General features: G+C 37.1%; 1 protein-coding gene across 1 annotated transcript in view; it reads right to left on the reverse strand.

Annotated features, from left to right (window-relative positions):
- BORCS5 (BLOC-1 related complex subunit 5) overlaps positions 1 to 15,237 on the reverse strand; it is a 93,945-nt gene that overhangs the window by 69,562 nt on the left and 9,146 nt on the right. The window contains exon 2 of the mRNA XM_074269160.1: positions 8,400 to 8,540. Coding sequence (XP_074125261.1) covers positions 8,400 to 8,540 — 141 coding nt within the window. The remainder of the gene's footprint in view (positions 1 to 8,399; positions 8,541 to 15,237) is intronic.

A 15,237-nucleotide genomic window follows, 5' to 3' on the forward strand; every position in this document is an offset into this window, starting at 1 on the left:
TATTGTTCTATAAGAAATGACCAACAGGAGAAATACAGAGAGGCTTGGAGAGACTTACATCAACTGATGCTGAGTGAAACGAGCAGAACCAGAAGATCATTATACACTTCAACAATGATACTGTACGAGGATGTATGCTGATGGAAGTGGATTTCTTCAACATAGAGAAGAGCTAATCCAATTCCAATTGATTAATGATGGACAGAACCAGCTACATCCAGAAAAGGAACACTGGGAAATGAATGGAAACTGTTATTTTTACCTTCTGAATCCAATTCTTCCTGTGCAACAAAAAAATTCGGTTCTACACACATATATTGTATCTAAATTATACTGTAATATATTTAACATATATAAGACTGCTTGCCATCTGGGGGAGGGGGTTGGGGGAGGAAGGGAAAAAATCTGAATAGAAGTAAGTGCAAGGGATAATGTGGTAAAAAATTACTCATGCATATGTACTGTTAAAAAATGTTATAATTATAAAATAAAATAAAATTTAAAAAAAAAAATAGAAAAAAAGGCAAACTGTTCATGTAAAAACAAAAGAAATCACCTCTTCTAATACACAACAGAGTCCTTTTCATAGGGACTTTGTGTTGACCTGTGGCAGAGCATTCAGAGTCCACATTGGTCTGAGCAGCCACAGTCGAGAACGAAGGACAACAACCAAGGTTACTGTTGAATTGTTTCAGTTGTGTCAATTCTTTATGATCCCATTTTGAAGTCTTTGTGGCAAAGATAGTGGAGTGATTGCCATTTCCTTTTCCAACTCATTTTTAACCCTGAAGGCAAACAGGGTTAAATGACTTGCCCAGGATCACATAGCTAGTAAGTGTCTGAGGACAGTTTGAATGCAGGAGCTCCTGACTTACAAAGCCAGCACTCTTAACAACTGTGCCACCTACTTGCCCCACACAACAAGTTATCGATCCCCTAAGAGGTCTATTCCCTATTTGATATTGTTAATTACGATAGAGGCAACAGGATCAAATTCAAAGGTGGGCAAGGCTTTAAGAGAAAAAGGACATTTATAATGTATAAATAAAAATAAGATTTTTTGTTGAAGCAATGAATTACATTTTTATGCATTTCTCTATCAACTAATGGCAGGGGTTTTAACTAATCTAATCTGTATCAACTGTTTAAATTAATTTCCCATTTAAGGCCTTTTGGGGAACTTAGGAAAACAAAGTTCTCTTCTATCAGGGATTACATTTTACTAGAGCAATATATATGTGGACAAATAAAATGCAAGGAAAATGAGGCTGAAGAGAGGCCTAACAACTGAGGGATCATGAAAATCTTCACAGAGGATGAACTTGACCTTCAAAGAAGTTAAGGATTCTAAGCCATGAGGAAGAAGGTGTGCATTCCAAATGTAACACATCTGTGGACAGGCATCACACCTACCAACTGTCTTGGCTGGTTCCACACTCCAATCTGCTCTCAAAGTTATGGGCCTAAAAACCACCACTGGGTTTATTCAAATTCTTTCAGACCTTAGGGGTTTTCTTTCAAGTCCTCACTGGTGCATTTCCATTATCATAAACTAGCCAACCACAATATTAGCAGTTAGTTCTTATTCAAAACCATTTACTTGTCAAAAAGGAATAAGGAATAATAATATCATAGGTATCTAAATATTAAAGAAAAAGGAAAAAATACAATATAATCCGCATATAAACACATAAGCATGTGTCATACTTTCCTGCCAATGCATGAATTATCTGTTGAATAAAGTTGGCACATATTTACAGAAACCTGAGAGAGACACCTGAAGTTAGAAAATCCACATGCTTCATGTAACTCACAATTCTAAATTGTAGACTTTGATATCCTTAGTTTGTACTGGAATATCATGAAGCTCCTTCTACCTATGCTAGTTCTCTCCACCCTACAATCAGTCTTCTTGAACCCAACAAAGCATTTACAAGTTCTTTCAACTTACAATCATCTTCTGGAATTGGAAAAATATTATAGTGTTAAATTAGTTAGCGATTCCTTTTAAACCTAAAATACTGCAGACAGCATCAGATTGTACCATTTAAAGCCCAGCCAACTATTCAATCACCACAACCTAATAAAACTGTATCCAATAGTTCAGGTGAACTCTTTGGACAAGGCAAGCAAACCTAGCCAGAATTTCATACCAACCAATCAGATCTCAGTGGAAATTAATTTTTAATATATTTAATATTTCCCCAGTAACATTAAAAACAGTATTTTTACACATTTTTAAAACTTTTGAGTTCCAGATTCTCTTCCTTATCCCCAATCCCAGTCCCCATTAAGAAACCACATTAAGAAATTATACAAAACATTGGAAACTATTTTCTAATGAGCTTCAATACTTCATTCAGTCTGGAACTAGCTCTGTCTCCTGCCATAATCTAGTCTCTTACTTCCTCAGCCTATGCTAGCAGACTCAAGTCTATTTCAAAGTTGAAATTAGTCTTATCAGTATTCAATGGTTCACCTTTTCTTAGGAGGTAACAATCAACTAAATCTATGAAACCAACAGTTCATATTTAACTACCCTTCAGTTTCTAAACAGTGACATGATTTTTCATTTTATGAAACATCTTTTTAATCTTTCTAAATCTTATAACAATCAAAGACAAATTAGCCAAGGCATGATAATATATTCTTTAGCTCCAGCCATAAATCAGGTCTCAAAATAATATTTATTTTCATTCTGCATTCCTGAAAATGATTTCTTCATACTCTCATTTTGTTAGCTTAATAAATAACAGTTCTGTCTCTTTAAACCTTCAAATTTCTACATACAAAAGAGGAATCAACTTACATATATTATAAGGTGATTTATGTTTTTGTATTTATGCTCTCCAGGATTTTATTGGTTTTTCAATTATTCAGAGGTCAACTTTCTTTAGAGCTATCAACTTTATATTGTTACTTATATAAATCATTCTCTTTGGTTTGACTTATTATCTGCATTACTTCATATAAATCTCTTTTTTCTCTTACTTCCTCATATTTCTAATTTCTTAACATATAATAGATTCAATATCATAGTTTTTTTGTCTTCTGGAAAGAAAGCAAGGTATAGGGGATAGGATACTAATTTGGATGCAGGAGGACCTGAGTTCAGATCTCACCTTGGTAGCTATGTGATTTTGGGCATGGCACTTTGATTCAGTTATCTTACTGAAATGAAAGGTTGGAGTGGATAGCCTCTGAGGTCTCTTCTAGTTCTAGATCTATCTATGAGCACATATTTTTTCCCTAAGAGAGCCATGGAACTTCAGGGTATTATTTCCCTGAATTCCATTTACTATTTTGTTTGGAAAGAAAAAAAAAAGAATTTCCTCACAAAAAGGGGTGAAGGAGGGTATGGGAAGTCAACTAGCTGCATGTTATTTACTTTAATTTTTTCAAGGACTATAATTCAATGGTCAATCCCTCTATACATAAAAGATAATGTGCTTGAATTCCTGTGATTAGGGGGAAAAGGTATCACCCTATGGCCAGTGGAATAATAAACTTCTCTAGATTAAACTAAACTAGTCCTTGAACAATAGACACAATGCTTGAGTTATAAGGTCTGCACTTATGAATAAATTGTGGCATATGAAAGTTATGGAATATTATTGTTCTGTAAGAAATGACCAGCAGGATGATTTCAGAAAGGCCTGGAGAAACCTATAAGAACTGATGCTGAGTGAAATGAGCAGGACCAGGAGATCATTGTATACTTCAACAACAATACTGTATGATGATCAATTCTGATGGATGTGGCCATTTTCAACAATGTGATGAACCAAATCAGTTCCAATGGAGCAGTAATGAACTGAACCAGCTACACCCAGCAAAAGAACTCTGGGAGATGACTATGAACCACTACATAGAATTTCCCAGTCCCTCTATTTTTTTCCACCTGCACTTTTGATTTCCTTCACAGGTTAATTAAACACTATTTCAAAGTCTGATTCTTTTTGTACAGCAAAATAACTAAATGGACATGTATACATAGATTATGTTTAACTTATACTTTAAAATATTTAACATTGGTCAACCTGCTGTCTGGGAGAGGCGGTGGGGGAAAAGAGGGGAAAAATTGGAACAAAAGGTTTTGCAATTGTCAATGGTGAAAAATTACCCATGCATATATCTTATAAATAAAAAGCTATAATAATAATTTAAAAATAAGGTCTGCACTTTCCAATTTACTGACACTTTTCAGAAGTCAAGGTCACATCCACAATCTTGTGTTTAAAAAGGCATAGACAGCTTTCAAGCCACAGGATGCTAACATCTGTTCCAGTCTAATGTGCTAGCAAAGGTTACCCAAACCTTTGCAAGAAGCCAATGTGGACTCCCATCATGCTAAGACTACCCCTTTCTTTTTGCTCACCTCTTTTTACTATTAGGATATACCCTCTTTTCCAGAGCTAGGGCCCAGCAAGTAGGCTTTGCTTTGAGCTTGGCATAATAACAATCCTTTGCACTCACTCTCTGAATGATCTCAGCCACAGCAAAGTCTTAAAACTGTTTCACAGAACCGAGTGGTCCCTGAGCTTGAAAAAGCACTTGTGGTACCCAAGTGCTAATCATGAACCCCAGCTCTGAATCAAATTTGTCTCACTGTTGCTGTTATATCTGCACTGTCAGAGCTACAATGCCCTGTGTAGCTACTGATGAAAGTACTCCTACTGGAAGGCTGGTCCTGGCAATATGTGTCTAGATTTCCTCCTCCAACAGAATAAAAAAGTCTTTTTACTTATAACCATGGTTGGCTCTTTGGTTTTATTTATTTTGTTTTTAGATTTATTTGTGGTTTTGATAACCTGGGTGAGGTCTCTGGGTTGTTTTTTTTAAAGAGTTAACAATGTTTGGGTGACTTCTGTGACTCTTAGATCATTACTTGGAGTTGACAATGGTAAGAAAGAAAAGACTCTCGATTTTTTAAAATGCCTTGAGTTCAATAATCAAGGACTTAGATGTTTTGTTTTTCTTTATCTCTGAAAGGCAAAAAATAAAATAAAAAGTGATTCCCTATAAAGGAAACTTCATGTAGTAAAATCTCAATCATCCTAGCTAATGGAAGAGAAAAATACAATTAGATTTAGAGTCCCGAGGTTATTTGCTCCCACTTCATCTGGGGCCATCTCCAGTTCTCCTGATCCATATCTGGCCAGTGGACCCCAATGGCTCTGGAGGGGCAAGATCACTTTGCCCAACCTCCCTCACTTAAATCTAACTCACTTGCAGGTCATGGCATCACTTCCCTGATGTCATGCCCTCTTCGAGAATGAAGGATAAATAACAACAATAATCAAAGGAACCTTAGAGGTCTTCTAGTCCAACTTCTTCATCTACAGAGAAGAAAACAGATTTAGCCTGACTCACAGAGTGGTACAGCTGGGATTCCAACTTATATCACTATAAAGGAGTGAGCTAATCTGTAGGATTTATGATTTACAGGAGCCACCTACATATCCTTAAAAAAAAAAAGGAACTATAAATTTAGTCTATGGGCACAATTTCATTCAACAATTCAACATTTATTACATATTACTGTTCACAAAGCACTCTGTGTGCATGCATGACAGAAAACATACAAAATTTAGATAAGTTAAGTTCCCTACCTTCAGAAAGTTTACAGCTGAATAGCAAAAATATTACATAGAGAAAAAGAGCTATGATATAAAAAAATAATATATTATACATCAGAGAGGTGCAGAATAAAGTGCTCTCATGTCTGAAAGGAAAAAAATCATGCTTGGTAACATTTGTTTAGAAACTCAGCCTGTGCAATGTTTTGTGACCCAATGGACCATATCAGGACAGTTCTTCCTATTCTCCACTATTTCTTGAAGTCTATCCAAATTCACATTCATTGTTTCCATCTTATTAGTGTGAATCATTACACACAAGGGCTTTTAGAACAAAATGCAACCCTCAGCCCCTCTAGTGTTCTGCATGCTTTGCTGCTCTTAATTTAGCCCAAGATTATAGGAGCTCTCTTGGCCATTAGGCTGTTGGCTCATACTGGGCTTACAGTTTGCTAAACTTAGCCCAATTCTTTTTCAGAGTATGCCTCTTCCACCTCATCCTTGCGAAGATGATTTCTGGAACCCAACTTAACATTCAGCTCTATCAAATATCATCTTATTTGATTCATCCCAGTATTTTGGCCTATTAAAAGCTTTTAACATCCTGACTCTGATAGTCATAGAATCAGCATTAGGCTGTCTGAAGATCTGACCAGAATGCCATCTATGCATTTATTCCAATCACTGGTAAAAAATCCTAAACAATATGGGGCAAAGGGCAGATCCTTGTGGATACTTCACTGGAGACTTCTTTTCAAATGACTATGAAGCCATTAATGATGACTTTTTGAGTCCAAACACTCTATAGTTTTTATTTTTTTACAGTTACATAAATTTAGAACTGACTGGATGTAAAACCCTCTGATTATCCCATGTTCTATATAAAAGTAAGGTTTATTTTGGAAAAAAGAAAATAGGGAGAGCAATGGTGGGAAGGAAATTAGGGACATGATACCTGATGTGATATGAAATATACATATCAAGGGGCAGCTAGTTAGTTCAGTAGGTAAAGCACCAGCCCTGAAGTCAGGAGGACCTGAGTTCAAATTTAGTTTCAAACATTCAGATTTCCTAGCTCTGTGACCCTGGGCAAGTCACTTAACCCCAATTGCCTCAGCAAAAAAAAAAAAAAAAAAAAAAAAAAAAAAAAAGGAAGAAGAAGAAGAAGAAGAAGAAGAAGAAATATACATATCAAATCTAGGTATGTGAAATGCTGTCATCTTAAAGAAAATAATAAGATCATAGATCTAGATTTGGAAGGAACCTAGGAAGGCATCTAAGACAGGTTTTAAATCCAGGTCAGAGGATTCCAGAGTTGGAATCAGAGTTGGGATTATTATTCTTTTCTTCCTATTATACTGTGGACCCAGAAGGCAGAACTTGGAACAGTAAGTTCAAATTAAAAAGAACTAAATTTCAACTTGATTTAAGGTTAAATTTCCTTACATTTAGACCTAAAAAGACTTTCTTTTTTTTTTTTTTTATTCATTTTTCCAAATTATCCCCTCCCTCCCTCCACTCCCTCCCCCCATGACAGGTAATCCCATACATTTTACATGTATTACAATATAACCTAGATACAATATATGTGTGTAAATACCATTTTCTTGTTGCACATTAATTATTAGCTTCCGAAGGTATAAATAATCTGGGTAGATAGACAGTAGTGCTAACAATTTACATTCGCTTCCCAGTGTTCCTTCTCTGGGTGTAGTTGTTTCTGTCCATCATTGATCAACTGGAAGTGAGTTGGATCTTCTTTATGTTGAAGATTTCCACTTCCATCAGAATACATCCTCATACAGTATTGTTGTTGAAGTGTATAGTGATCCTCTGGTTCTGCTCATTTCACTCAGCAACAGTTGATTTAAGTCTCTCCAAGCCTCTCTGTATTCCTCCTGCTGGTCATTTCTTACAGAACAATAATATTCCATAACCTTCATATACCACAATTTACCCAACCATTCTCCAATTGATGGACATCCATTCAACTTCCAGTTTCTAGCTACAACAAAAAGAGCTGCCACAAACATTTTGGCACAAACAGGTCCCTTTCCCTTTTTTAGTATTTCTTTGGGATATAATCCCAATAACAGCAATGCTGGGTCAAAGGGTATGCACAGTTTGACAACTTTTTGGGCATAGTTCCAAATTGCTCTCCAGAATGGCTGGATTCTTTCACAACTCCACCAGCAAAGTATTAGTGTCCCAGTTTTCCCACATCCCCTCCAACATTCATCAGACCTAAAAAGACTTTTAAGCATTCAAGAACTCTGATCAATGCAAAGAAGTACCACAATTTCAAAGGACCATCATCCAAATGGATAAAACCAGCTACACATCTTCTGACAGAGAGGTAAGGGTCTCATGATGTAGCAAGAGTCAAATTTTGGGACATGACTACTGTGGGGATCTATTTTGCCTGACTTTGCATGCTTATTACAAGAATTTTGTTTGTTTGTTTGTTTGTTTATTTTCAGTTGGGGAGGGAGTGAGGTATGATACAGAGGAAATTCTCAGTCAGATACAAATTGAGTGAGATGGCTTCCTGAGGTCTTCCAAGCTTGAAGTTCCATGGCTCTCCCTACAAAAATCTGAGGTCACAGGTTACAGCTCTAGAACTAGTAAGGACCTCAGAAGCCATCAACTCAAACCCCTTTATTTCAACAATAAGATAACTGAGTCAAAGAAAAGCTAAGTCCCTTGCTCAAGATCACAGGATTAGTGAGTCTCCAAGGTGGATCACCCCTCTCCCCAGCTGCTTTCTATCCCTTACCTTGCTTCCTCTCCAGAATCACCAAAGGAAACAAATGCTCCTACCTTTCAAAAGGGGCTGGAAGGTGGGAATCTCTTGTAACTTGATGACATCTGGATCACTGCTGATACTGCGGGAGGCCTGGGTTCCTTGGGCTACCACAACGATGTCATCCATCTTGGCCTTCTGCTTGGTGGGAGGAGTCACTAGAAAAAGCAGAGGTAAATTGCTGAGATGCGTACAGACAGGCCATTTCTGGAGTACCAAACACAGAATCCCAGACTTGTGGAGATGGGAGGTTTTCCAGAGACAGTCAGGGGGTTATCAAAAAACAATACTGGTCTTGATGTTAGAAGGCTTGAGACAGGGTCCTATCTCTAACAGCTTATCTTCATGGCTGAAAGGCATCAAGCTGCTTAACTTTTCAAACATAAAAGAAGCCCATTTATTGACATCAGAAAAAGTATTTGAGAAGAATATTTATTAGACTCTGAAGAGTGAAGGAATTCTCTTTCTGAGAGAGAGAGATCACTCAGCTTAATGGAGATAGATTGCCCTAGATATCAACGAAGGATAAGCTTCTTTAAGTTCTAAGCCTTTTTATAAAAAAATTCACAAAATATACTGCCTCACCATGTTGTTACAAGGAGAATATATTGAACCACAGAGGGACTAAGTGTTCTATCAGCTTGAGGCCACAAAAGTGGTTAGAAGCAGGATGAAAATCCTTTTTATTATTCACTGTTCAAACCTTCATATTCTGGTTTTCATTTTCATTTTCTCTTTTCTCCAACAAAGCAGAAATTGGTATTCTCATTTTACCAAGAAGGAAACCAAGACATAAAGGTTGTGGTTTCTCCAAAGATATCTGATCTCTACAAGGTTGGGGATAGGAAAAGATTCTAATCTTCAGGCCCTTTATTCAATAGGCAAATTTTGGAATAGCACCATATAACAGAAAAATAAAGGAAAAGTAATAATAGCACCATGTTCAAGCAGCCTTTCCAACAGGAGGTCCCAGAAATGCTGCTTAATGCTCATCAAAATATGGCAGCAGGGGATGGGCTAGTTCCACAAACACAGGCCTGACCATTTCACTTGTTCAATAAGTTACTGTGACTCTTTAGTGCCCCTCTAAGATCAAATATAAACATAGTACCAACTTACCTTTCCAGCTATATTATGTGTAATGTATAAAAGTATTTAGCATGTTTATATAAATAATTTAAATTAATCATACATGTGTGATATAGTAAACATACTTACTATATTCAAACTTGTAGAGATGGGAGAGATCCTAGAGACAGTTGTGTTTACCAAAAAATATGTATGGTACTATATATTAACATAATATATAAATAAAAAATCAATATAATAATATATAAATAATTAATACATTAATGTGTATATACATGCATATATAATGCCGTTTACATCTATAAAATATAAGCAATTATATATGTGTGTATATGAGTATATATTGCATGCATGCACACATTTCCCTTTTCTCTTTGTATTTCCAACACAGTGTCTAGCACTGTAGATGTCTAATAAGGCTTATTGACCGATTCAAAGCTCAGCTCAAATGCCACCTACACAAAAGGCTTTTGCTAAAACCCTCCAGAGTTTTATTGTCTTCCAGCAAAAATACTTTAAGATACACACGTGTGTGTGTGTGTGTGTGTGTGAGAGAGAGAGAGAGAGAGAGAGAGAGAGAGAGAGAGAGAGAGAGAGAGAGAGAGAGAGAGAGAAAGAGAGAGAGAGAGAGAGAGAGAGTCTCCTCCAAGAAATTGTAAGTTCCTTGAGGGCAGATACAGAGGTTTCAATACAGGTACATTACCTAACTTTTCAGGGCTCCAGAGAACTTTCTAAGACCTAAGCTATGGGGAAGTTTCTGAATTGAATATGTAAAAGGAATTTCCTCAACTAGATCTTTGCATCAGTTAAGTCACTGATATATATGTCCCTATCCCTATTTTATTACTTGCATAGTGTCTGGCACATAGTAAGCATTTAATAAATACTTATTCGTTGACATAAAGCTTTTTTGCCTTCAATTTCAAAGCCTCAAAATAACAACAACAAAGTTTACATATCAAAAACTAAAGCTAAATTCCATAAGATCTCAGAAATATGGCACACAAAAAAAAAAAGGCACATTAAATAACATGGGAAACCTTAAATATAAATTTAAAACAAAAGAAAGCACTGAGCAACTGAATCCACAAATCACTACCAGCAAAAAGAAACCTATGCTTAAAATACCAATGTTTATAATAGTTAATCTTCACAATAACAATATTTATAATAGTTAATCTTCACAATAAGAAGAAATTTCATCAGCAAAACTCAACTATGAAGGAAGGCACTAATGAATAATACAGAGAACTCCTCAGTCATGAAGTCAGAAGAAATGAAGGAAAGAAATTTAAGCTAGAATCCAAAATAAGCCATGCTACAAAATTGAGCCTAATCATCGACAATAAAAAAAGTCCTTCAACAAAAATAGGGCAACTGAAGCATAAGTAATGATGATAAAAAGAGAACTTCGGGAGAAGAGAGGGAAAAGAAGGATAGAGAAAGACTTGAGAGAGGTAGAGAAGGGAGAGAGACAAATAGAAGGAAAAACAAGAGAGCAGAATCACAAAGCAGAGAAGGAAAGCACCCTTGTCAAATGCTACAGAGTGGTAGAAATGCATGAGAAATGAGAGAAGTCATGAAATTATAACAGTTTCGGTTGATATTGATAAGGTCAGAAGCCGGAAGTGTTGAGAAGAGAGAAACTAAAAGCTACAAGTGTAAACAGCTTTTTTGAAGCCTTGGGCTTTGGAAAGAAAGAGATATAAGATGACATGGGGTGGTTTGGGATGATACAGGCAGATGAAGGTGTGGTGAAGATGTTTTTCTGGTTTAGAATACTCAAGCAGATTTATAGGCAGCAGCCAAGAATCAGCAGGGCCCCGAAGAGATTGAAAACTGGAATTTGAGAGTAAGGATGATAGCTGGAGCAATCTGCTGGAAAGGATAAGAAGGAATGGGATCAAAAGTACACAAGGAAAAGAATCATCTCTTCTTCAAAGAAAGGAATAAAGGAGAAGTTGAGGGCCTCTGAAATATGGAGGAGGAAGTGAGTGCTCTTGAGGAACAGTCTGGGTTTTGGGGGGATTTTTTGTTTTATTTTTGGTTTATTTGGGGGGAGGGGTTTTCAGTAAAGTATGAGGCAAGGCCTTTGGCTGAGAGGATGGGGGAGAGAATCTTGTATGAGAGGGGAGAGAAGAGAAAGTTTCAAATAGCCTCTTTTCGAAATGAAATAAAGAATCAATTTGAAAGGAGTAAAAAGATGGGCTGAAGTGAATTCAGTAGAAATTAGAAAAAAAAAAAAAAAGGAGAAAGGGAAAGGGAAGGAGAGAAAGTAAATTCAAAACTAGATTAGGGTGGATAAATGGTAATGGAATGGGATTGAGGGAAGAACCAGAGGGATCAGCACCAAAAGCAAAATAACCACAGGAACAAAGGAATGATTTAAAAGAAAAGGGTGAAAAGGCCAGATTGGTACTGACCATAAAATGGAGGACTTGACATTTTCTCCAATTCCCACTCACTCAAGAAACAAACAAAAAGCCAAGAGGAATCATGGACCAGAAGCAGAATAATTATCGATATTTCCACAGAACAAAAAGAGAAGAAGCTCCCAAAGTCAGGAAGATCCTAGTTTGAATAAATACATCCTACTTCTTACTAATATGTGGCCAAGTCACTTATCTTGCCTGGCTGTTTTCTCAATAGTAAAATGGGAATAATAGCAGCATTTATCTGCCAGGGTTGCTGTAAGGATCAAATAAGATAATATTTGTAAAGGGCTTGCAAAGCGTCTAGCACACAGTAAGCAATTAATAAATGCTTGCTCTTTATTTTATTTTAAACAATAGATTATGTTAATCCTTAATTAACTCACTCAACACCTGGCCTCCACCAACCTCCTAAATCCAACAGGGTGTAACCAATGAATTTTACCTGTGGATGCACCCAAAAATTTCCCTGCTGCTTCAGTTTCTGCTAGCACAAGGTATCCTGTCCTTTCCCCAACATCCTGATTCAGAATGCAGTGGACTTCACCTCTAGCAGAAGAAAAGTATGGGGCAAGGTGATTTAACTGAGATTTACTTTCTTTCATTCCCTTTCCCTTTCTCCTTTTTTTTTTGGGGGGGGGAATCCCAGTGTTGTCAAAAACTTCTCCCAAAATACCAAATAGGTATACCAAAATAGGGTGCAAGGAGGAAGCAGACCCAGCCCTGTTGAAGCCAGAAAACTTAAGAATAGAGGGAATTAGGGCAAGGTTCAACATATGTGGCTGCATCAACTGAATAGTAACTGATAGTATCTGGGGCCAGTCCTGTTCCCCCAAAAATATATGGGTCAAGGACTGAGGCATCATAGAACAAAGGTTAAGTAGGTCCTGCCTTAGGAGAAAGGAAGCCTAAACTCCAAAAAGTAAATAACTTCCAGAATGAAGGGAGATCATAGACCTCGAGAAGAGACGCATGGCAAATCAAAAAGAAAAGGATCATGGCAAGAGCAGAGAATACAGCTAAATACAATGATTTAGGCACAGAGAAAGTTCTCTAATGGGCCAATGCTCATTTCTTCCCTTCAGGAAGTGATACTTCTGAGAGTAAGGCATAATGGAAAAAGAGGGAAAGAAGGGACAAGATCTGCATAGAAAAAGGTTAGAAATGGGAACTCAAGCTTGGTGCTTTAAAAGAAGCTTAAATTCCATATGAAACACAAAGAGATAAAAGAAGTTATAAATAAAAAAGATTATGAATTAAAGAAAATACAAAAAAGGTAAGAAAATGGAAAAGGAGACCAAGGTAAAGAATTATTATTATTATTATTTTTTTTTTTTTTTTAGATAAGGGCATAGAGGGACTTCTGGCCAAGATGGTGGCATGGAGGCAGACAGCTGCTTGAGCTCCTCGTTTTCTCTCAGAACTTACTTCATGACAAGCCTCAGACTTAATGCTTGACCCAGAAAGAAATCCACAAATTATCACCAAGAGAAGACATCCTTGAAAGTCACCAGAAAAGGTCTATGTTTGCTCCGGGGAGGGTCAATCAGACTGGGCGCAAACTGAGGGCAGGCAAGCCAGAGCGAGACAGGCAGCTCACACAGCTCAGACCGGAGGGGGGAGGGGTACGATCTCTGCCGTTTCTGAGAAAAGACTTTTTCCCCAGTGTGGATACTCCATCTTGGCAGCAAGCTGGGATCAGCGGAGAGGGTGTAAACACCAGAGGTGAAGATTAAAACCCTGGAAAGCTAGCGTTTCTCAGAACCCGGCCACCCCCAACCCCCACCTGGACTGATTCAGTGCGTTCTCAGAGCTTCAGAGCGCAGACTCAATACAGTCATTGCTGTTCTGTTAGTGGCTCTCTGCTGCCCTACCCCCCAGTCTGTAGAGGAAGCCCATTAATACCATCCAGCCCCATCCCCCGCAAAACAGACCAATTGTTTCTCTTGTCAGTTTGTTTTCTTCAATTCCTACTCTGACAAAATGAACAAAAAATTCAAAAGGGCTCTAACCATTGACAGCTTTTGTATGGAGAGAGAGCAGACTTCAAACAATGAGGAGACTAAAAACAGACTGTCTCCAGAGGAATCCCCTAAGAGGGATATGAGGTGCTCCTCAATACAAAAGAATCTCCTAGAGGACATCAAAAAGGCTCTCACAAGAGAGCTGGAAGAGAGGTGGGAAAAGGAAAAGGAAGCTTGGCAAGAGAGCCTGGAGAAGTCATCCCATGCATTCAAAGACAGAGTGGATAAAGAAATCAAATCATTGAGAAACAAGATTAGTGAGCTGGAAAAGGTAAACAACTCCAAGGAAAACAGGATTAGTGAGCTGGAAAAAGAAAACAGCTCTCTAAAAAGTAAAATGGACAAAATGGAAAAAAATTCCATAGAAGATAAAAACTCAATTGGACAATTACAAAGAGATATAAAAAAAGTGAGTGAAGAAAATACATCATTGAAAATTAGACTGGAACAAGTAGAAATGAATGATTCAAGGAGAAACCAAGAGGTAGTCAAGCAAAACCAGAGAAATGAAACAATTGAAAAGAATGTCAAGTACCTTACTAGAAAGACAACAGACCTGGAAAACAGATACAGGAGAGAAAATTTGAGAATAATCGGACTCCCTGAAAAATGGGAGGAAAAAAAAAGCTTGAACACCATTTTCGAGGAAATTATCAAAGAGAACTGCCCAGACGTTCTGGAAACAGAAGGTAAAATAGACATTGAAAAAATTCATCGATCACCTACTGAAAGGGACCCTAAAATCAAAATGCCAAGAAATATAGTGGCCAAGTTCAAGAACCATCAGACAAAGGAAAAGATATTGAAAGCTGCTAGAAAAAAGCAATTCAGATATGGAGGATCCACAATAAGGATAACCCAGGATCTAGCAGCATCCACATTAAAAGAACACAGGGCCTGGAACATTATATTCCGAAAGGCTAAGGAACTTGGTATGCAGCCAAGAATAACTTACCCAGCAAGAATGAGCATCGTTTCCCAGGAAAGAAGATGGACATTTAACGAAATAAATGAATTCCATCTATTTTTGATGAAAAAACCAGATCTACATAAAAGGTTTGATCTTCAAATACAGAACTCAAGAGATTTCTAAAAAGGTAAAAGAAATCTTGAGAACTATACTTCTGCCAAAAAAAATATGTAAAGAACATATGTACAATTTGTCTTAGAAACTAGAGGTGGAAAGGAAATTATATCATAAAAAAGTGTAAAGTGGTGGTACTACATCTCATGAAGAGGCAAAGGTAACCCATTATATCTGAGAGAAATAAAGGAGGGAGATGAACATAGTGTGTATCAATACACATATT

The sequence above is a fragment of the Sminthopsis crassicaudata genome, chromosome 5, assembly GCF_048593235.1.
Source record: "Sminthopsis crassicaudata isolate SCR6 chromosome 5, ASM4859323v1, whole genome shotgun sequence".
In the NCBI taxonomy this organism is placed as follows: domain Eukaryota; kingdom Metazoa; phylum Chordata; class Mammalia; order Dasyuromorphia; family Dasyuridae; genus Sminthopsis; species Sminthopsis crassicaudata.